Here is a 24,512-nt window from a genome sequence, read left to right as displayed (position 1 = left end):
AAGAAATGGAGGGGATACAAGATGCAGGAAGCTGTGTTGCTCTCGAATATACTGTTTGACACAGTAGTGAAAGAAAATTCAGGGTAACTTTCAAAAAGGAATTAAATACAGTCTTCAACACAGAAACTAGCTATTTCACCCAAGCCTCTTGTCTGTCATAAAAACATCTTCCCTGTCATAAAATCCCCACAGTGTGGAAACAGGCCATTCAGCCCAACAAGCTCACAGCGATCCTCCAAAGAGTATCACAAATACACCCACCCCCCTAACCTTTATTTCCCTTGACTAACACATATAACCTACACACTGCTGGACACTACAGAGCACGTAGCACAGCCAATCCACCTAACATGCACACAGAGCATAGAACATAGAATGGTATAGCACAGTACAGGTCCTTAGTCCCTGATGCTGTGCCAACCTTTTACCCTACTCTAAGATCAGACTAACCTATGTACCCTACATTTTACTGTCATCCATGTGCCTATCCAAAAGTCGCTTAGATGTTCCTAATGAATCTGACTCTGCCACCACTGCTGGCAGTGCATTCCATGGACCCACCACTCTGTGAAAAGAACTGACCTCTGACATCTCCCTTAAACCTTCCCCTAATTGCCTTAAAATTATGCCCCCTTCTCATAGCCATTTCCACCTTGGGAAAAAGTCTCTGACTATCCATTCTATCTATGCTTCCCAACATCTTGTACACCTCGATCAAGTCACCTCTCATCCTTCTTCGCTCCAATGAGCAGAGCCCTAGCTCCCTCAACCTTTCTTCATAAGACACACCCTCCAGTCCAGGCAGCTTCCTGGGAAAGCTCCTCTGCACCCTCTCCAAAGCTTCTACATCCTTCCTATAATGAGGTGAACAGAACTGAACACAATATTCCAAGTGTGGTCTAACCAGGGTCTCTCTAGAGCTGTAGTATAACCAGTATAACAATTAAACTCAATTCCCCTACTAATGAAAGCCAACACATCATATGCCTTCTTAACAACCCTATCAACTTGGAAGGCAATTTTGAGGGATTTATGGATGTGGAGCACACAATTCCTCTATTCCTCCACACTGCCAAGAATCCTGCCTTTAGCCATGTATTCTGCATTCAAATTTGACCTTCCAAAGTGAATCACTTCACACTTTTCCAGGTTGAACTCCATTTGCCACTTCACAGCCCAGTTCTGTATCCTGTCAATGTCCTGTTGCAACTGACAACAGCCCTCCACACTATCCACCACTCCACCAACCTTCATGTCATTGGCAAACTTACTAACCCACCCTTCCACTTCCTCATCCAAGTCATTTATAAAAATCACAAACAGCAGAGGTCCCAGACCAGATCCCTACGGAACATCATTGGTCACCGGGCTCCAAGCTGAATTTTTTCCATCTACCACCATCCTTTGTCTTCTATGGGCCAGCCAATTCTGTATCCAACTAGATTTCCCTCCTTACGCCTCCTTACTTTCTGAATGAGCTGACCATGGGAACCTTATCAAACGCCTTGCTAAAATCTACATACACCACATCCACTGCTCTACCTTCATCAATGTGTTTTGTCATATCCTCACAGAATTCAATAACGCTTGTGAGGCATGACCTGCCCCTCACAAAGCCCATGCTGGCTATCTCTAATCAAGCTATGATTTTCCAAATAATCATAAATCCTGTCTCTCAGAATCCACTCCAATAATCTACCCGCCACCGACTTAAGACTGACTTACCTGTATTTCCCAGGATTATCCCTATTCCCTTTGTTGAACAAGGGAATAACATTTGCCACCCTCCAATCATCTGGCACTACTCCAGTGGGCAGTGAGGACACAAAGATCAATGCCAAAAGTGCAGCAATCTCTTCCCTTACATCATGTAGTAACTTTGGGTATATCCCATCTGGCCCAGGGAACCTATCTATCCTCATCTCCAGCAGATCCTCTGTCTTAACCTCAACCTGTTCGAGCGTATCAGCTTGTTTCAAGCTGTTCTCACAAATGTCAAGGTCCCTCTCAGTAGTGAATACTGAAGCAAAGTATTCATTAAGGACCTCCTCCAACTCCAGGCACAAGTTCCCGCCACTATCCCTGAGCAGCCCTACCCTCACACTGCCCATCCTCTTGTTCCTCACATAAGTGTGGAATGTTTTGGGGTTTTCCTTAATCCTGCCCGCCAAGGCTTTTTCATGCCCCCTTCTAGCTCGCCTAAGTCCATTCTTCAGTTCCTTCCTGGCTACCTTGTAACCATCTAGAGCCCTGTCTGATCCTTGCCTCCTCAACCTTAACCTCAACCTTCATTCCTGAGGAAGGGCTTATGCCCGAAACGTCGATTCTCCTGTTCCTTGGATGCTGCCTGACCTGCTGCGCTTTTCCAGCAACACATTTTCAGCTCTGATCTCCAGTATCTGCAGTCCTCACTTTCTCCTCAACCTTAAGTAAGCTTCCTTCTTCCTCTAGACTAGATTTTTCACATCCCTTGTCATCCAATGTTCCTTCACCCTCCCATCCCTTCCTTGCCTCAGTGGGACAAAACTATTCAGCACTCACAGCAAGTGCTCCCTAAACAACCTCCACATTTCTGTCACGCATTTCCCTGAGAATGTGTTCTCAATTTATGCTCCACAGTTCCTGCCCAATAGCATTGCAATTCCCCCTCTCCCAATTAAATACCTTCTAATACTGTCTCCTCCTATCCCTCTCCATGACGGTCAGTGAATCATGTGATCAGTAAAAGTCAGTGAGTTGTGATCACTATCACCAAAATGCTCTTTGGACTGTGGGAGGAAACCCCACACAGACATGGGGAGAAAGTGCAAACTCAATACAGACAGTCAGCCAAGGCTGGCATCAAGTCTGGGTCCCTAGCGCTGTGAGACAGCAGTGCTAACCATTGAGCCACTGTGCCACCCCATCCTTTTATTCCTTTCTGCCTCACACGTTTACCTGAATTTCCTTTAACCACTTTGGGCTGAATTGTACAGCCAGGAAGAGAGAGCTAAGAAGATCCAGGAGGGACAAAAGAAGTCATTGGCGGATAAGATCAAGGAAAACCTTAAGGCTTTCTATAGCTATAAAGGATTAAAAGAATGACTAGAATAAGATTAGGGCCAATCAAGTATAGTAGTGGGAAGTTGTATGTGGAGTCAGAGGAGATAGGGGAAGCGCTAAATGACTACTTTTCGTCAGTATTCACACTAGAACAAGACAATGTGGTCGATGAGAACATTGAGATACAAGCTACTAGACTAGATGGGATTGCATCAGGAGGAGGTGTTAGCAATTCTGTAAAATGTAAAAATGGATAAATCCCCTGGTCTGGATGGGATTTATCCTAAAATTCTCTGGGAAGCCAGGGAAGAAATTGCAGAGCCATTTGCTTTGATCTTTATGTCACCATAGTCTACAGGAATAGTACCAGAAGACTGGAGGATAGCAAATATTATTCCCTTGTTCAAGAAGGGGAGGACAGACAACCCAGGTTATTATAGACCAGTGAGCCGTACTTCAGTTGTGGGTAAAGTGTTGGAAAAGGTTATAAGAGATAGAATTTATAATCATCTAGAGAGGAATAATTTGATTAGGGATAGTCAGCACGGTTTTGTGAAGGGTAGGTCGTACCTCACAAACCTTATTGAGTTCTTTGAGAAGGTGACCAAACAGGTAGATGAGAGTAAACCGGTTGATGTGGTGTATATGGATTTCAGTAAGGCGTTTGATAAGGTTCCCCACAGTAGGCTATTGCACAAAATATGGAGGCATGGGATTGAGGGGGATTTAGTGGTTTGGATCAGAAATCTGAAAGAAGACGGAGGGTGGTGGTTGATGGGAAATAGCCATCCTGGAGTTCAGTTACCAGTGGGGTACCACAAGGATCTGTTTTAGGTCCATTGCTGTTTGTCATTTATATAAATGACCTGGATTAGAGTGTAAAAGGATGGTTTAGTAAATTTGCAGATGACACTAAAGTTGTGGATAGTGCAGAAGGATGTTGTAGGTTACAGACAGACATAGATAAGCTGCAGAGCTGGGCTGAAAGGTGGCAAATGGAGTTTAATGCAAAAAAGTGTGAGGTGATTCACTTTGGAAGGAGTAACAGAAATGCAGAGTACTGGGCTAATGGTAAGATCCTTAGTACTGTAGATAAGCAGAGAAATCTCAGTGTCTGGGTGCATAGATCCTTGAAATTTGCCACCCAGGTTGATAGGGTTGTTAAGAGGCGTAGTGTGTTAGCTTTTATTGGTGGAGGGATTGAGTTTTGGAACCATGAGGTCATGCTGCAGCTGTACAAAACTGTGGTGCTGCCGCACTTGGAGTATTATGTACAGCTCTGGTCACTGCATTACAGGAAGGATGTGGAAGCTTTGGAAATGAGGAGATTACTAGATTGTTGCCTGGTATGGAAGGAAGGTAAAAACAAGGACTGCAGACGCTGGAAACCAGAGTCTAGATCAGAGTGGTGCTGGAAAAGCACAGCAGGTCAGGCAGCATCCGAGGAGCAGGAAAATCAATGTTTCGGGCAAAAGCCCTTCATCAGGAATACAGGCAGGTTGCCTGCAGAGTGGAGAGATAAATGAGAGGAGGGTGGGGGTGGGGAGAAAGTAGCATAGAGTATAATAGGTGAGTGGGGGAGGGGATGAAGGTGATAGGTCAGAGAGGAGGGTGGGGGAAGGTAGCAAAGTGTACAATGGGTGAATGGGGGTGGGGATGAAGGTGATAGGTCAGAGAGGAGGGTGGAGTGGATAGGTGGAAAAGAAGATAGGCAGGTAGGACAGGTCATGGGGACAGTGCTGAGCTGGAAGGTTGGAGCTGGGGTGAGGTGGAGGGAGGGGAAATGAGGAAACTGAAATCCACTTTGATGCCATGGGGTTGAAGTGTTCCGAGGCGGAAAATGAGGCGTTCTTCCTCCAGGTGTCGGGTGGTGAGGGAGCGGCGGTGGAGGAGGCCCAGGACCTGCATGTCCTCGGCAAAGTGGGAGGGGGAGTTGAAATGTTGGGCCACGGGGCGGTGTGGTTGATTGGTGCGGGTGTCTCGGAGATGTTCCCTAAAGCGCTCTGCGAGGAGGCGCCCAGTCTCCCCAATGTAGAGGAGACCACATTGGGAGCAACGGATACAATAAATGATATTGGTGGATGTGCAGGTAAAACTTTGATGGATGTGGAAGGCTCCTTTGGGGCCTTGGATGGAGGTGAGGGAGGAGGTATGGGCACAGGTTTCGCAATTCCTGCGGTGGCAGGGGAGGGTGCCAGGAGGGGAGGGTGGGTTTTCGGGGGGCATGGACCTGACCAGGTAGTCATGGAGGGAACGGTCTTTGCGGAAAGCGGAAAGGGGTGGGGAGGGGAATATATCCCTGGTGGTGGGATCCATTTTGAGGTGGCGGAAATGTCGTCGGATGATGTGGTTTATGCGAAGTGGTTTATGTGGTTCTGCTGGTATGGAAGGAAGGTCTTGGCATAGGTTTAGGGTGAGAGGGGAAAGATATAAAAGAGACCTAAGGGGCAACTTTTTCACGCAGAGGGTGGTACGTGTATGGAATGAGCTGCCAGAGGATGTGGTGGAGGCTGGTACAATTGCAACATTTAAGAGGCATTTGGATGGGTATATGAATAGGAAGGGTTTGGAGGGATATGGGCCAGGTGCTGGCAGGTGGGATTAGATTGGGTTGAGATATCTGGTTGGCATGGACTGGTTGGACCAAAAGGTCTGTTTCCGTGCTGTACATCTCTATGACTCTATGACGATAGTTAGAGATGGCTGATAATCCTTAATCAGTATCCTGTTCCTGCCTTATCTCCAGAACCCTTGATTCCACTATCCTTGAACATAGAACATAGAACATAGAAGAATACAGCGCAGTACAGGCCCTTTGGCCCTCGATGTTGCGCTGATCCAAGCCCACCTAACCTACACTAGCCCACTATCCTCCATATGCCTATCCAATGCCCGCTTAAATGCCCATAAAGAGGGAGAGTCCACCACTGCTACTGGCAGGGCATTCCATGAACTCACGACTCGCTGAGTAAAGAATCTACCCCTAACATCTGTCCTATACCTACCACCCCTTAATTTAAAGCTATACCCCCTCGTAATAGCTGACTCCATACGTGGAAAAAGGTTCTCATGGTCAACCCTATCTAAACCCCTCATCATCTTGTACACCTCCATCAAGTCACCCCTAAACCTTCTTTTCTCCAATGAAAACAGCCCCAAGTGCCTCAGCCTTTCCTCATACGATCTTCCTACCATGCCAGGCAACATCCTGGTAAACCTCTTCTGCACCCGTTCCAGTGCCTCCACATCCTTCCTATAGTATGGCGACCAAAACTGCACACAATACTCCAGATGCGGCCGCACCAGAGTCTTATACAACTGCAACATGACCTCAGGACTGCGGAACTCAATTCCTCTACCAATAAAAGCCAGTACGCCATATGCCTTCTTCACTGCACTATTTACTTGGGCGGCAAATTTCAAAGATCTGTGTACATGGACACCAAGATCACTCTGCTCTTCCACACTACCAAGTATCCGACCATTAGCCCAGTACCCCATCTTTTTGTTACTCTTACCAAAGTGAATCACCTCACACTTAGCTACATTGAACTCCATTTGCCACCTTTCTGCCCAGCTCTGCAGCATATCCCGCTGTAACCTGCCACATCCTTCCTCACTGTCAACAACTCCACCGACTTTCGTATCATCCGCAAACTTGCTCACCCAACCTTCAAGCCCCTCCTCCAGGTCATTTATAAAAATGACAAACAGCAATGGTCCCAAAACAGATCCTTGTGGAACACCGCTAGTAACTGCACTCCAAGACGAACCTTTACCATCAACTACTAACCTCTGTCTTCTTCCAGCCAGCCAATTCCTAATCCAAACCTCCAACTCACCCTCAATGCCATACCTCCGTATTTTTTGCAAAAGCCTACCATGGGGAACCTTATCAAACACCTTACTAAAATCCATATATACCACATCTACCACTTTCCCCTCGTCCACCTCCTTAGTCACCTTCTCGAAGAATTCAATAAGGTTTGTGAGGCACGACCTGCCCTTCACAAAACCATGCTGACTATCCCTGATCACATTATTCCTATCCAGATGTTCATAAATCCTATCCCTTACAATTCTCTCTAAGACTTTGCCCACAACAGAAGTGAGACTCACTGGCCTATAGTTACTAGGGTTATCCCTACTCCCCTTCTTGAACAAGGGAACCACATTTGCTATCCTCCAGTCTTCTGGCACTATTCCTGTAGACAGCGAGGACATAAAAATCAAGGCTAATGGCTCTGCAATCTCCTCCCTTGCTTCCCAGAGAATCCTGGGATAAATGCCATCAGGCCCAGGGGACTTATCTATTTTCACCCTTTCCAGAATTTCCAACACCTCTTCCCTACATACCTCAAAGCCGTCCATTCCATCCAACTCTTTCTTAAATGAATCCAGAGACTGGGTCTCCACTGCCCTCTGGGGCAGAGCATTCCACACACCCACCACTCTCTGGGTGAAGAAGTTTCTCCTCATCTCAGTCCTAAATGGTCTACCCCGTATTTTTAAGCTGTGTCCTCTGGTTCGGGACTCACCCATCAGCAGAAACAATTTCCTGCCTCTAGAGTGTCCAATCCTTCAATAATCTTATATGTCTCAATCAGATCCCCTCTCAGTCTTATAAACCCAAGCCCAGTCGCTCCAGTCTTTCAGTGTAAGGTAATCCCGCTATTCCAGGAATTGACCTCGTGAACCTACGCTGCACTCCCTCAATAGCCAGAATATCTTTCCTCAAATTTGGAGACCAGAACTGCACACAGTACTCCAGGTGTGGTCTCACCAGGGCCCTGTGCAGCTGCAGAAGAACCTCTTTGCTTCTATACTCAATCCCTCTTGTTATGAAGGCCAACATGCTATTAGCCTTCTTCACTACCTGCTGTACCTGCATGCTTACCTTCATTGACTGGTGTACAAGAACACCCAGATCTCTCTGTACTGCCCCTTTACCTAAATTGACTCCATTTAGGTAGTAATCTGCCTTCCTGTTCTTGCCACCAAAGTGGATAACCACACATTTATCCACATTAAACTGCATCTGCCATGGATCTGACCACTCACCTAACTTGTCCAGGTCATCCTGTAATCTCCTAACATCCTCATCACATTTCACCCTGCCACCCAGCTTAGTATCATCAGCAAATTTGCTAATGTTATTACTAATACCATCTTCTATATCATTAACATATATTGTAAAAAGCTGCGGTCCAAGTACTGATCCCTGCGGTACCCCACTGGTCACATATAAGATCATCAGACAGGTTGGACTGTGAGAGCCTTTTCCCTTGGATGGCAATGGCTAGCACGAGGGGACATAGCTTTAAACCGAGAGGGTGATAGATATAGGACGGATGTCAGAGGTAGTTTCTTTACTCAGAGAGTAATGGGGCATGGAACAGCCTGCCTGTAACAGTCGTAGACTCGCCAATTCTAAGGGCATTTAAATTGTCATTGGATAGGCATATGGACAAGAGTGGAATAGTTAGATGGGCTTCAGATTGGTTCCACAGGTCAGCACAACATCGAGGGCCAAAGGGCCTGTACTACACTGTAATGTTCTATGTTCTACTTTGGCTCAGAATAGTTTTGTCAAGTTGCATGCAGGGTTTCTCTTTGTGAAATCAAGTGGGACTTCTCATCACAGCTCACTAAACTTGTCTCATTGACTACTTAACCCACCTCAATGGTGCCCCTCACCCAATTCTATCGTGCAGTGTACCTGGAACAACTCACCACTGCTGGGGTATCCCGTAACAGACTGGAATCCTTGGCACTGGCGCCATCTTTAAAAGGCCAGACAGCGATAGGCTCAGAGTGAGTGAGTGAGTGAGGTAGCTCTGTGACAGAGTGAGGAGATACAGTCTGGTCCAGTCCCTGAGCTGGGGGAGTTGGGTGGTCCCTGAGCACGCAGTGCCCTTGCGGTAGTGTTACAATTACAGTTACCAGGGCAACCCGAGCGGCAGCATGGAAGGGCAGAGTGTCCTGTAACTGAGTTGAGAGTGTGGAGCTGGAAAAGCACAGCAGGTCAGGCAATGTCTGAGGAGCAGGAGAATCGACATTTTAGGCATAAGCCCTTCATCATGTCCCTCTGGGATACACTTGTCCATTTCATAATCACCAACAGCACCACCTCTCTCCTCAGCACCTTCCCATGTAACCGCAGAAGGTGGCCATTTTAGATTAGATTACTTACAGTGTGGAAACAGGCCCTCTAGCCCAACAAGTCCACAGTGACCCTCCGAAGAGCAACCCACCCAGACCCATTCCCCTACAGTTACCCATTCATCTAACACTATGGGCAATTTAGCATGGCCAATTCACCTAACCTGCACATATTTGGACTGTAGGAGGAAACTGGAGCACGCAGAGGAAACCCACGCAGACACGGGGAGAATGTGCAAACTCCACACAGACAATTGCCCGAGGCGGGAATTGAACTTGGCTCCCTGGTGCTGCAAGGCAGTAGTGCTAACCACTGAGCCACCGTGCCGCCCTTTTAACATAGCGTCCTGCTCACATGCTCACATGTCTGTCCTCGGCGTGCTGCGGTGTTCCTGTAAACACAGTGCAAACTGGAGGAACAACATCTCATCTTCAGTCAAGGCACTTTACAGCCTCGTGGAGTTCATATTGAATTCAACACCTTTAACTTGTGAATCATTTCTTCTCTTTCTTTTAGAGTCAGAGTCATAGAAATGTACAGCATGGAAATAGACCCTTCGCTCCAACTCGTCCATGCCGACCAGATATCCCAAATTAATCCAATCCCATTTGCCAGCACTTGGCTAATCTAAACCCTTCCTATTCATATACCCATCCAAATGCCTCTTAAATGTTGCAATTGTACCAGCCTCCACCACTTCCTCTGGCAGCTCATTCCATACACGTACCACCCTCTGTGTGAAAAAGTTGCCCCTTAGGTCTCTTTTATATCTTTCCCCTCTCACCCTAAACCTATGCCCTCTAGTTCTGGACTCCCTGACCCCAGGGAAAAGACTTTGTCTAATTATTCTATCCATGCCCCTCGTGACGTTATAAACCTCTATAAGTTTACCCCTGAGACTCTGACATTCCAGGGAAAACAGCCCCAGCCTGTTCAGCCTCTCCCTATGCCTCAAATCCTCCAACCCTGGCAACATCCTTGTAAACCTTTTCTGAACCCCTTCAAGTTTCACAACATCTTTCAGATAGGAAGGAGACCAGAAATGCACGCAATATTCCAACAGTGGCCTAACCAATGTCCTGTACAGCTGCAACATGACCTCCCAACTCCTGTACTCAATACACTGGCTAATAAAGTAAAGCAAACCAAACTCCTATCTACCTGTGACTCCACTTTCAAGGAGCTATGGACCTGCACTCCAAGGTCTCTTTGTTCAGCAAAACTTCCTAGGACCTTGCCATGAAGTATGGGTGGCACACTGGCTCAGTGGTTAGCACTGCTGTCTCACAGTGCTAGGGACCGAGGTTCCATTCCCGCCTTGTGTGACTGTCTGTGTGGAGTTTGCACATTCTCCCTATGTCTGTGCAGGTTTCCACTGGGTGCTTTGCTTTCCTCCCACAATCCAAAGATATGCAGGTCAGGTGAATTGGTCATGCTAAATTGCCTGTAGTGTTAAGCTGCAATGGTCAGGGGTAAATATAAGGTGGGGGAATGGATCTGGGTGGGTTACTCTTCAGAGGGTCAGTATTGGGCCAAATGGGTTATTTCCATACTGTAGGGAATCTAATCTATTTATAAATCCTGCTCTGATTTGCTTTTCCAAATTGCAGCACCTTGTATTTATCTAAATTAAATTCCATCTGCCACTTCTCAGCCCATTGGCCCATCTGATCAAGATCCCATTGTAATCTGAGGTAACCTTCTTCACTGTTCACTACACCTCCAATTTTGGTGTCATCTGCAAGCTTACTAACTGTACCTCTTATGTTCACATCCAAATCATTTATATAAATGATCAAAAGTAGAGGACCCAGCCCTGATCCTTGTGGCACTCCACTGGTTGCAGGCCTCCAGTCCGAAAAACAACCCTCCACCACCACCCTCTGTCTTCTACCTTTGAGCCAGTTCTGTACCCAAATGGCTAGTTCTCCCTGTATTGCATGAGATCTAACTTTGCTAATCAGTCTCCCATGGGGAACCTTGTCAAACACTTTACTGAAGTCCATATAGGTCATATCCAGTGCTCTGCCCTGATCAATCCTCTTTGTTACTTCTTCAAAAAACTCAATCAAGTTCATGAGACATGATCTTAGCTTGTTATCATGTCCTCACTGCTCCCCCCACTCCCCAAATCCCATTTACTATCTTTTCAAGTCTGGCAGAAGACATACCATTGTTCTGCCATTCTCACATTGCGATCCCTTAATCTGAACTATCAATATCTTTACTCCCCCAGTGCACAACAGCCACCAACTGCTCCCCTGCTCCCTCCCACCTCACCCCCCCCCCCCCCCCAATCTCCCAACTATAGCATCAATCTGCCCACTCCACACTTCAGCTCTGATGGAAACACTAGCTTGCTCTCTCCCAATGGATGCTGCCTGATGCTGTGATCTCCTGCATTTGCTGTTTTCAGTACAGATTCCAGCATCTGCAGTAATTTGTTCCTAAAATAAAACCTCTGAGTTTGGCTTCTCTTTGATAAATCTTCTCAGCATCTTTACCCATTATCTTTAACAAGAAGAAGCCAGGCTGTTTATGGTGGTCTAGATGTGGTTTCTAAGCATGGATCTACACAGGTTTAATGTAATGTTGCTATTTTTAGTGATTTGTGTGTCAGTAATTCTGGATATCAGGTAGAAACTTGAAAAGAGAAATACACTTGTGCTCTTCCACATCTAGATCATTGTTCATCTCCCTCTTTCTCTTCTCCACCGCCAGTAACCATTCCCACAGCAGGATGGTTCCCAAGCTCTGGAATTCCCTTCCTAAAACTTCCTTTTCTTAAAGACCCTTTATCCAAGCTACAGGTTTGAATCCAGCTTTAAGTTCCAATATGCCATTATCTCTTACTCAGCATAAGATTTTTTTCTGAATCATACTCCCATAGTGCCCTTCTCCTATGATATAAATGAAAGGTCATTTACCTTCAGCATCTGTACCTCAGGCTCGAGCTTGAAGCTGAATCCTGTCAGAACCTTTGGCTTGTTTTGAAACTGTACCAGTGAGCTGTGTAATGACAGAATCTGTTCCTTCATTGATTCCAGTGCAGTGAAGGCCATTCTCAGTGAAGTCTCTCTGTAACAAACACAGGATCAATATGGAACATTGGCCATGGACAATTAATTCATCTCTAGCTAGGCCTCACATTTACTGCCCATCTTTAAATGTCTCAGAGGGCAGTTAAGAGTCAACTCCATTGTGTGGCTCTGGAGTCACATGTGTGTGTCAGACCATGTAAGATGTCCCTCCCTAAAGGACAGTAGTGAATCAGATGGGTTTTAATGACAATTGTCACCATTAGACCAGTTGTTTAATTCCAGCATCTACCAAGGTGGGGTGAACCCAGACCCCCAGGACATTAGGCTGGGGTGCTGGATTACAGCTCAGTGACATTACACACCCCCACCACCTAACCTCTCCTCACCTAACCTCTACCACTTGGCAGTCAGTCTCTCATTCATACAAGTGGGGAGATGTTGCTGTCATGGTAATGTCACTCGGCTAGTGAGGTCCAGTCTCGTAATCTAAAGCCAGGGGTTCAAATCCCATCTGCCAGAGCTACAACCAAAGTACCGAGTAATTGCAGTTCTGAAAAGGGGTCACTTGACCCTTGGAGGGCCGAAGGGCCCGTTCCTGTGCTGTATTGACCCGAAACATTAACTCAGATTTCTCTCCACAGTTGCTGCCAGACCTGCTGAGCTTTGCCAGCAATTTCTGTTTTTGTTTCAGATTTACAGCATCCACAGTTCTTTCGGTTTTTATTCAGTAACTGCTGCTTGCTTTGACATTTCATGGAAAGCCTGTGAACGTCAATGTCCTGGACATTGTGGAGAGGTTGATCTGCTCCATTATACTGTACTTCCAGATGTGTATTTTACCTGGTTCTCCAGGACTAAGAATGGCTTCCTCCACTGGCATCACCCAGATATGACGGAGCATGTTGGCAATGTCATGGTGTGGAGACCCTTGTTAGATTTACTTTATTTTTCTCATTTTTCTGGTGAAACTATTTGTGAGGTTAGTGGTGAAGTCTGAACAGCTGCATGTTTTACAAGAGGAGACAAACACAGGTGTCTGCAGTTGGTGGCTGGTCTGGGAGATAATGCAACTTTGTCACCATCTAAAGGACCCTGTGGACAATCGGACATTGGGTGTTACCAGGCCCAGGGCAGGCATCTGGTTGGACGCTGAATTGGTCGGCCAACCACAGGGAACGCTGATTAAAAAGGAAGGGAAACTGATTCTGATTGGCTTTGGGAGGTGTGGAGCGATTCTGGAATCTCCGGGATTAGCTGCTGTGTTTTCTCTCTCTCGGGTTTTCTGTCCACTTTAAGAATCAGAGTCAAAGAGATGTACAGCACGGAAACAGACCCTTCGGACCATACTGACCAGATATCCTAATCTAATCTGGTCCCATTTGCCAGCACTTGGCCCATATCTCTGAACCCTTCCTATTCATATACCCATCCAGATGCCTTTTAAATGTTGTAATTGTACCAGCATCCATCACTTCCTCTGGCAGCTCATTCCATAATTGTTGAATGTTCTGAGGAAGGAATCCCAGCCTGTATGAAATAAGTAAATAATTCTGGAAGAATTCTAAAATTGTTCACATTCACCAGTGACTTTGAAGTTAGCTATACGGTTACATGCCTGGGAATAGCTCATTATACAAGAGCTGCATGAAGGCTTCCATCCATTGTTTGAAACTGTTTAACTGAACTGACAAATTACAATTCTTTTATCATCTTTCAATTTATCCCTTAACTGGGTCTGTCTGTCTGTGTCTGATTGGGGACGTGTGCTCATAGAAGATTGGATTTAAATCATGGATATTTATAATACTTTGGAATTCAGATTTGTACTCTAAAATTACAGTACTAATAATAAACTGTTAGCTTTTTTGAAGTTAGAAACATGGAGTCCAAGATCCATTATGTTATGCCAGGGACTCAGGTTCGATTCCAGCCTCAGGCGACTGTCTGTGTGGAGTTTGTACACTCTCCCCGTGTCTGAGTGGGTTTCCTCCGGGTGCTCCAGTTTCCTCCCACAGTCCAAAGGTGTGCAGGTCAGGTGGATTGGCCATGGGAATTAGAAGGTTACAGGGATAGGGTAGGAGGATGGGTCTGTTTGGGATGCTTTTTGGGGGTTGGTGTCGAATCAATGAGCCAAGTGGCATACTTCTACCTTGTTGGGATTCTATGATTCTATTTGTAGTCTGGTGAGGAAACGAGTGGGCAATTTTGAGGGAATATTTTAATTTTGCTGTGTTGCAAATCCAGTTGATAGGAAGGCTTATTTGATTTGGCTTGCTATCCCTGGGTCCTAACACTGGAATAGTAATCCAGACATCGAGAATAATGCTCTGGGGACATGGTTCAAATCCCACTGTGAAGCTGAGGAATTTAATAAATCAATTAATGAATCTGGAGTTGAATGCTCATGACAATGAAACTATTGTTTCAAGCTGTGAAACCCAAATGATTCACTAATCTGCCATCCTTACTAGCTCTGGCCTGCATGTGACTCCACAGCAACATGTGACTCCAGAGACACAGACACCTTTGGAAAGGATTTCCTGACACTCCAGCCCCAAGATAGCAGAGAGCAGCTTTCACAACTTTAATGAGATTAACACAACCAACATCCCCTCATCCTCTGGGTATCACTGTCACACAGATTGTACACTTTCCTAGTTATTTAACTGAATTGGCCGCTTCTTCACAAGCTACCTCAAAACCTGCTAACAATTGCTCACTGCTTATCTTAGGAAATAGTAAGTCATTAATCCTAAACCTTACAGGACAGTATACTGTATATCCAGTACCTTTCAGAAATCTCATTCCCTGTCTTTACGTTGTGGTCCTGTCTTTCAACGTCTGCCAATCTTCGATCTTCCTCATCTCGAGTCTCTTTTCCTTGCTGTGCCCTTTCACTGGGATCCACCAAGCCCAAGGTCATAACGTCAGCAAACTCCTAGGGAAGGAAACAGGACACATTCGACATTTTCAAATCCTGCACTGAGATAGGTTTAGGGTGAGAGGGGAAAGATATAAAAGAGACCTAAGGGGCAACTTTTTCACACAGAGGGTGGTATGTGTATGGAATGAGCTGCCAGAGGGAGTGGTGGAGGCTGGTACAATTGCAACATTTAAGAGGCACTTGGATGGGTATATGAATAGGAAGGGTTTGGAGGGATATGGGCTGGGTGCTGGTAGGTAGGACTAGATTGGTTTGGGATATCTGGTCGGCATGGACAGGTTGGACCGAAGGGTCTGTTTCCATGCTGTACATCTCTATGACCCTATGACTCTATGAAATCACAAGTTCCTAGAAGGATTATTGTCAGTTTAAATAGATTGAAGTCAGGGGACTGACCCTTCAGGGAGATGGTTCAGGTATAAACATGGGTTGAAATGACAACAGAGTCAATAATCTCTCCTGAAACATCAGAGGCAGTTTCTGTTTAGAATTGCTAAGTGTCTTACTGAGACACTGTTCATGATGTGTCATTGAAGATAAGCTTATTTTTATCAACAGAAAAGAAGGGAGGGCAACAATTTGCCCCCCAGAGCCATCTGGTGACCAGAGTTTGAAATTACCTTGTGACTGTTTACATATCAAAACTGAACGGGAGATACAGGTACTGCCATTCACAATGGGAAACATTGTCTCAAAAATGTCATCAAAATCTCTGACAACAAGAAATACAACTTACAGGAAATAATTAAATAGAAAGTATTTAAAAACGTATCTACATAATTTACAGAAGAAGACTAGTTTAAACAGAAAGCTTAATTTCTCTTTAACTTTAGCAAGTATATGATTGGTTAAGAGTAGAGTAAGAATACCTGTTCAGTGCTGTGCACTGGTTTCCCTGAGTCCTTCCTCACTGGGTCATCAGTCAAGTTACTGCATTCGAAATATTCCATTTGAGATTGGGAAAAATCAGCAAGCGGCCAAGTCAGAGTCATCGTCGACTCCTTTTCCGTCAATTCACCTTCATCTTGTGGTTCGAGGTCTTCATTCAGTGTTCTGACAAGTCTTGCTGCAGAACCAGCTGACAGCTGTCTCTCTGCATTTGAAGAGCAGCTCACTGATTGGGCAGAATTTTCCATTTCTTTGGAATTCTGAGGGATGTGAATTCTGGGAGGGAACGCATCTCCTTCTGGGGTGGCAGTCTGATCGGCTCTGATTTGAAAAACTGGTGCTGACTCAGCAGAAGCCTCCTTTACTTGCTCCACCTGGCTCAAAGGCTCTCCCTCAAAATGCCCTGACAATCCAGGTTCAAGGGTAACATCCACTTCAGGGGAAATCATTTCTCCTGTCGGAATGATTGCCTGGACACTACGCTGGCATTCAGCACCCAGGGGCTGTACACCTGGGGGATTGAGCTCAGCAGGTTGGTGTCTGCGTGAGCCTGCTCTGCCTGCCTCCTCCTGTTCACTCACAGCGTCCTGCGTACACTGAACAAAACAAGATTGTTGCGCTGGTTCAGAATTCTCCCGCAGCAGAGCAACAGCCTGCTGTCTCTCAGTCCAGCCTTCTGGTTCAGGAAGAGCATGCTCAGGATTCCCTGGGTCACCAGTCGGTTCATGTGCCCACAGTTTCATTCTTTCCCAGTCCAATGAATCCACATTGTTTTGGGTCATGGTCTGCGTTGCTCCAGTTACAGACATTTCTGCAGGTGGGGTGTCGTCTTCACTTTGTTCACTGATGGGTAATCGGTCAGTATCATCTCTAGGGAGGCCATATTCCTCATCTTGATCGGTTGTTCCTCCTATTTTGGAAGGAGTAGATACCTTTCCACAACAGCCTCCTGTCAGTTCCTGTTCCCCCTGTATCGCTCCTTCCCATTTCACTGAATCTTTCATTTTGCAGGGATCAGTCTGATCTGCTCTAATCAGAATCTCCTCTACAGACAGAGTGAGATCATCACCCCATTTTCTACCAGTCATGTTCTCTCGGATCTCTGCACTTTGGCCCTCAGATGATCTCACCAAACCTACAGTATTCTGAGCTACTGCATTCTCAGTTTGTTTCTCCCCAGACAGTGGCTCTGACACTGCACCAGGAGAGACATCACTCACTAGGCCATCAGCCTTATCTCTCTCACTCAGATCCTTGCCTGACACTCCTGCTGAATCCTCCATGACTGTAGCATCACCCTGGAGTTGTCCACTTGGAGTCATTGTCATCAAAGGGGCAGAAGATCCTGTCGTTGTCCTATTGCCATGTTCTCCCTCCCACAGACATTCTGGAGAGCCCACTCCAAGTGGGCCCAGTGTCTGCACTTTCCCAGAATGAAGCTCTGTCCCCATTTGGGAAATCTCCTCTGATTCAAGAAGGTTCAGCTCTTTCTCCATTAAACACTCTCTTCCAGACTGAGCAGAATCCTCTGCTGTCAGGTCAGCATCGGTTCCTTCTTCACTGACAGAGTCTGGGAATAACTGCCCAGAATCATCTTCTGGGAGGTCACAAACCTTAATGTCTCCCCTGAGGGTCAGTTCTGACAACTGACCAGAACCTGCCATTGTTGGATGGTCACATCTGTCTGTTCTAACTGGAGATGATGTTGATAATTGGGTGGGATCTTGTCTTGTTTGATTTCCAGTCAGCTCCCTTTCACTCACAGACACTGTTGGTGATTTCTGAGTGCCCTCCACAAGTTGGCCATAAGCCTGGTTCACTTCACTGGAATACTCTTTTGGAAGTTGATCTGTACTTTCCGTTGCTGCAGTGATTGTCTGCTCTTGGTCAAACACAAAGTCTGGGTTATCATGAGTAGGTAATTCTCCCATTAGGGTTTGGCTTCCTTCACTCTGAGACACTCTGACTAACTGAGGAAAAGCCTGCGTGAGTAGGCCATAACTGTGGTCTTGTTCACTCAGGGGCTGAACAATGTTCTTTGCTTCAGCTGTGTAGGTCTGGGTTTGTTCACTGATGGGTAATCGGTCAGTATCATCGCTTGGGAGGCCATATGCATCATCTTGAACAGCCATTGCTCCTATTTTGGGAGGAGGAGATACCTTTCCCCAACAGCCTCCTGTCAGTTTCTGTTCTCCCTGTATTACTCCTTCCCAGTACAATGAATCTTTCATTTTGCGGGGATTAGTCTGATCTGCTCTAATCAGAATCCTCTCTACAGACAGAGTAAGATCTTCACCCCATTTTCCACTAGTCATACTCTCTTGGATGTCCTCACATTGTCCCTGAGTTTGTTTCTCCTCAGACAGTGGCTCTGTCACTGCTTCAGGAGAGGTATCACTCACTAGGCCATCAGCCTGAGGTCTCTCACTCAGATCCTTTCCTGACCCTGCTGGTAAATCCTCCATGACTGTCCTGTCACCCTGAAATTGTCCACTCAGACTCGTTGTCATTAAAGGGACAGAAGACCTCGTGGTTAACCTCTCGCCATGTTCTCCTTCCCTCAGACATTCTGTAGCATCCACTCCAAGTGGACCCAATGCCTGCACTTTCCCAGAATGAAGCTCTGTCTCTGAATGAGAAATCTCCTCTGATTCAAGGACATTCAGCTCTTTCTTCATCAAACACTCCCTTCCAGACTGAGCAGAATTCTCTGCTGTCAGGTCAGCATCGGTTCCTTCTTCACTGACAGAGTCTGGGGGTAACTGCCCAGAATCATCTCCTGGGAGGTCACAAACTTCAATGTATCCTCTGAGGGCCAGTTCTGACAACTGACCAGAACCAGTCATTGTTGGATGGTCACATCTGTTTGTTCTAACTGGAGATGATGTTGATAATTGGGTGGGACCTCGTCTTGGCTGATTTCCAGTCAACTCCCTTTCACTCACAGACACTGTTGGTGATTTCTGAGTGCCCTCCACAGATAGGCCATAAGCCTGGTTCACTCCACTGGAATACTCTTTTGGAAGTTGATCTGTACTTTCCGTTGCTGCAGTGATTGTCTGCTCTTGGTCAAACACAAAGTCTGGGTTATCATGAGTTGGTAATTCTCCCATTAGAGTTTGGCTTCCTTCACTCTGAGACACTCTGATTAACTGAGGAAAAGCCTGCATGAGTAGGCCACAACTGTGGTCTTGTTCACTCAGGGACTGCACAATGTTCTTCGCTACAGCTGTGTAGGTCTGGGTTTGTTCACTGATGGGTAATTGGTTAGTATAATCTTTCGGGAGGCCATATGCCTCATCTTTATCAGCCATTGCTCTTAACTTGGAAGGAGTAGATACCTTTCCCCAAAGGCCTCCTGTCAGTTCCTTGTCCCCTTCTATCACTCCTTCCCAGTTCACTGAATCTTTCATTTTGCAGGGATCAGTCTGATCTGCTCTAATCAGAATCTCCTCTACTGGCAGAGTGAGATCATCACCCCATTTTCTACCAGTCTTGTTATTTCGGATCTCCTCAGGTTGGCCCTCAATTTGTTTCTCCTCAGTCAGTGACTCTTTCACTGCACCAGGAGAGACATCACTCACTAGGCCATCAGCCTTATCGCTCTCACTCAGATCCTTGCCTGACACTCCTGCTGAATCCTCCATGACTGTACTATTACCCTGAAGTTGTCCACTCAGACTCATTGTCATCAAAGGAACAGAAGATCCTGTCGTTGTCCTATCGCCATGTTCTCCCTCCCTCAGATGTTCTGTAGAGACCATTCCAAGTGGACTCAGTGTCTGCACTTTCCCAGAATGAAGCTCTGTCCCTGACTGCGAAATCTTCTCTAATTCAAGAAGGTTCAGCTCTTTCTCCATTAAACACTCTCTTCCAGACTGAGCAGAATCCTCTGCTGTCAGGTCAGCATCGATTCCTTCTTCACTGACAGAGTCTGGGAATAACTGCCCAGAATCATCTTCTGGGAGGTCACAAACCTTAATGTCTCCACTGAAGGCCAGTTCTGACAATTGACCAGAACCTGCCATTGTTCGATGGTCACATCTGTCTGTTCTAACTGGAGATGATGTTGATAATTGGGTGGGACCTCGTCTTGGCTGATTTCCAGTCAACTCCCTTTCACTCACAGACACTATTGGTGATTTCTGAGTGCCCTCCACAGATAGGCCATAAGCCTGGTTCACTCCACTGGAATACTCTTTTGGAAGTTGATCTGTACTTTCCGTTGCTGCAGTGATTGTCTGCTCTTGGTCAAACACAAAGTCTGGGTTATCATGAGTAGGTAATTCTCCCATTAGGGTTTGGCTTCCTTCACTCTGAGACACTCTGACTAACTGAGGAAAAGCCTGCGTGAGAAGGCCATAACTGTGGTCTTGTTCACTCAGGGGCTGAACAATGTTCTTTGCTTCACTTGTGTAGGTCTGGGTTTGTTCACTGTTGGGTAATCGGTCAGTATCTTCCCTCAGGAGACCATATGCCTCATCTTGATCAGCCATTCTTTCCATTTTGGGAAGAGGAGATACCTTTCCCCAATGGCCTCCTGTCAGTTCATGCTCCCCCTGTATCGATCCTTCCCAGTTCACTGCATCTTTCATTCTGCAGGGATCAGTCTGATCTGCTCTAATCAGAATCTCCTCTTCCGTCAGAGTAAGATCATCACCCCATTTTCCACTGGTCATACTTTCTCGGATCTCCTCATGTTGGCCCTTAGATGATCTCACCAAACGTACAATATCCTGAGCTACTGCATTCTCAGTTTGTTTCTCCCCAGACAGTGGCTCTGACACTGGACCAGGAGAGACATCACTCACTAGGCCATCAGCCTTATCTCTCTCACTCAGATCCTTGCCTGACACTCCTGCTGAATCCTCCATGACTGTAGCATCACCCTGGAGTTGTCCACTTGGAGTCATTGTCATCAAAGGAGCAGAAGATCCTGTGGTTGCCCTATCAACATGTTCTCCCTCCCACAGACATTCTGGAGAGCCCACTCCAAGTAGGCCCCATGTCTGCACTTTCCCAGAATGAAGCTCTGTCCCCAGTTGAGAAATCTCCTCTGATTCAAGAAGGTTCAGCTCTTTCTCCATTAAACACTCTCTTCCAGACTGAGCAGAATCCTCTGCTGTCAGGTCAGCATCGGTTCCTTCTTCACTGATAGAGTCTGGGGGTAACTGCCCAGAATCATCTTCTGGGAGGTCACAAACCTTAATGTCTCCTCTGAGGGCCAGTTCTGACAACTGACCAGAACCTGCCATTGTTGGATGGTCACATCTATCTGTTCTAACTGGAGATGATGTTGATAATTGGGTGGGATCTTGACTTGTTTGATTTCCAGTCAGCTCCCTTTCACTCACAGACACTGTTGGTGATTTCTGAGTGCCCTCCACAGATAGGCCATAAGCCTGGTTCTCTCCACTGGAATACTCTTTTGGAAGTTGATCTGTACTTTCTGTTGCTGTAGTGATTTTCTGCTCTTGATCAAACACAAAGTCTCGGTTATCATGAGTAGGTAATTTACCCATTAGGGTTTGGCCTCCTTCACTCTGAGACACTTCGACTAACTGAGGAAAGGCCTGCGTGAGTAGGCCATAACTGTGGTCTTGTTCACTAAGGGACTGCACAATGTTCCTTGCTTCAGCTGTGTAGGTCTGGGTTTGTTCACTGATGGGTAATCGGTCAGTATCATTGCTCGGGAGGCCATATGCCTCATCTTGAACAGCAATTGCTCCTATTTTGGGAAAAGGAGATACCTTTCCCCAATGGCCTCCTGTCAGTTCATGCTCCCCCTGTTTCAATCCTTCCCAGTTCACCGAATCTTTCATTTTGCAGGCATCAGTCTGATCTGCTCTAATCAGAATCTCCTCTTCCGTCAGAGTAAGATCATCACCCCATTTTCCACTGGTCATACTTTCTCGGATCTCCTCATGTTGGCCCTTAGATGATCTCACCAAACGTACAATATCCTGGGCTACTGCATTCTCAGTTTGTTTCTCCCCAGACAGTGGCTCTGTCACTGGACCAGGAGAGACATCACTCACTAGGCCATCAGCCTTATCTCTCTCACTCAGATCCTTGCCTGACACTCCTGCTGAATCCTCCATGACTGTAGCATCACCCTGGAGTTGTCCACTTGGAGTCATTGTCATCAAAGGAGCAGAAGATCCTGTGGTTGCCCTATCAACATGTTCTCCCTCCCACAGACATTCTGGAGAGTCCACTCCAAGTGGGCCCAATGTCTGCACTTTCCCAGAATGAAGCTCTGTCCCCAGTTGGGAAATCTCCTCTGATTCAAGAAGGTTCAGCTCTTTCTCCATCAAACACTCTCTTCCAGACTGAGCAGAATCCTCTGCTGTCAGGTCAGCATCGATTCCTTCTTCACTGACAGAGTCTGGGAGTAACTGCCCAGAATCATCTTCTGGGAGGTCACAAACCTTAATGTCTCCACTGAGGGCCAGTTCTGACAACTGACCAGAACCTGCCATTGTTGGATGGTCACATCTGCCTGTTCTAATTGGAGACGATGTTGATAATTGGGTGGGACCTCGTCTTGATTGATTTCCGGTCAACTCCCTTTCACTCACAGACACTGTTGTTGATTTCTGACTGCCGTCCTCAAGTAGGCCGTAAGCCTGGTCTATTCCACTGGAATTCTCTTTTGGAAGTTGAACTGTCCTTTCTGTTGTTGCACTAATTGTTTGCTCTTGGTCAAACACAAATTCTGGGTTGTCATGACTGGGTAACTCTCTCATTAGAGTTTGGTTTCCTTCAATATGATACTCTCCTGTCTGCTCTTGCCCCGTCTGTATCGCTCCATTGAGGTTTACTGAACTTTTCATTGTGCAGGGATCTGTCTGATCTGCTCCAATCAGCGATTCTTTGTCACACAATGTGAGACTTTCACCCTGTTTTCTACCAAATAGTGTGTCACTCACATCTGATTGGTCCTGAACTGCTCCTGGCCATTCCACAGTGGCCTGTACTGTTGGTTTGTCAAGTTGTTCCTCTTCACTCAGAGACACTTCCACACACACAGGAATGTCTTCACCCTGATCTCTCCCTGTCAAACTGAGCTGTTCAGTGAGAAAGCCTTTGCTGAACTCAGCAATTGCCTTTGTTCCTCGATGTGCAGCCTGCTCTTCCTTACTGAGAGCCATGAATGTCACTTGAGCAGGTTTCTCTGTTCGAGCTGTGTCCAAGGCTTTCTGGCCTGTCTTCTCTTTCTGTGACTGAGCCAAGCAGTCACGTGTTTGGAGGCAACCCTGATGCTTCTTACTGGGAAATGCTGACGCTAACAGTGCTGACCCACCTCTGTCTGTGGTCTCCCCTTGGCCTTGCCCACTCAGTGAATCTTCCTCCAAGTGAGTGATGTCCACATTGGGGAACATTTCCATCTCACATTTTCCCATCAGGAGATATTTGGCCAGTTGGCCAGAATCGTCGGCAAGACCTTGACTTCTGGAAGAAATTGCCACTAAGTCAGTATGACTGCCCATTGCTTGGGCAGGGCCCTGATCCTCACCACTCGAAGACTGCATTTGCAATTGAGTAAAGTTCAAACCAGGAGCCTCAGTGTCCCCTCTCTGAGACATGGAGTAATGCTGACCAGAATGTTCTCCTTTCACAGTAGCAGGAGGCTCTCCATCCGTCAGACAGTGTGTCACTGATTGCTGACAGTCCCCTCTTTGTAACCAGTCACCCTGGAGTTTCCTCCTCTGGGTCTCTTGGACAGATTGAGTCTGGCCTTCTCTCCCCAGGTCATCAATTCTAATCCACTCTGTCCATGGTCCAGGAATTTCACTTGCTCCAATATCAACCAGAATGTTTCTGTTGGGTTCTGCCGCTCCAAGTTGTGTGGAGGCCTGGCCTACTTTGGTCACAGGTTGAGCTGAATTCTCACCCCCTGGATCATCAGCCTGCTCTGTTTGTCTTTTTGCCCGTCCAGATGGTGCCTTCCTTGTTGCAGCCTCAGTCAGATCCACTTCCCTTTGACGCTCACTCTTCAATTCCCTGTTAAATTTACAATGCACTTGTCAGTCTGAGAACATGCATCTGCAAATTCTTGCAAAACCCCATTAGGAGAAGATACAGTGAGGAAACGTGGTTTGGAAGGTTCTTTGGTGCTAACACCTTTTACACCAAAGAACTCTCCAAACCACGTTGCTGGGTGATTATAAAAACACATTTTGCATCAAGCCACAGCAAGAGATAATAGGTGAGGTGACCAAAAGCTTTGCCAGTGAGGTGGATTTTTATGCAGTGTTTTAAACAAGGACATTGAGGTAAGGATAGGAAGATGAGAGAGGGGACACTGAGATTGGAGTCCAGGCAGCTGAAGGTACAGCCAGCAATGCTGCAGCGATAGGAATCAAGAACAAACAGGAAGCTGGAATTATTGGAGCAGAGAGATCTCAGAGGGTAGAGGCAGTTACAGAGA

General features: G+C 46.4%; 1 protein-coding gene across 6 annotated transcripts in view; it reads right to left on the bottom strand.

Moving 5' to 3' along the window:
* Positions 1-24,512, bottom strand: part of LOC140476049 (uncharacterized) — a 452,737-nt gene that overhangs the window by 355,013 nt on the left and 73,212 nt on the right. For all 6 annotated transcript variants that reach the window (XM_072568002.1, XM_072568006.1, XM_072568005.1 and 3 more), the window contains 3 exons: positions 16,060-24,085; positions 15,036-15,184; positions 12,133-12,283 (listed from right to left, as the gene is read on the bottom strand). In XM_072568002.1, the coding sequence (XP_072424103.1) occupies positions 12,133-12,283; positions 15,036-15,184; positions 16,060-24,085 (8,326 nt within the window). The remainder of the gene's footprint in view (positions 1-12,132; positions 12,284-15,035; positions 15,185-16,059; positions 24,086-24,512) is intronic.

The sequence above is a fragment of the Chiloscyllium punctatum genome, chromosome 4 (assembly GCF_047496795.1).
Source record: "Chiloscyllium punctatum isolate Juve2018m chromosome 4, sChiPun1.3, whole genome shotgun sequence".
Lineage (NCBI taxonomy): Eukaryota > Metazoa > Chordata > Chondrichthyes > Orectolobiformes > Hemiscylliidae > Chiloscyllium > Chiloscyllium punctatum.
The sequence above is the reverse complement of the archived record's forward strand: the minus strand, read 5'-3'. Positions and strand labels throughout refer to the sequence as shown.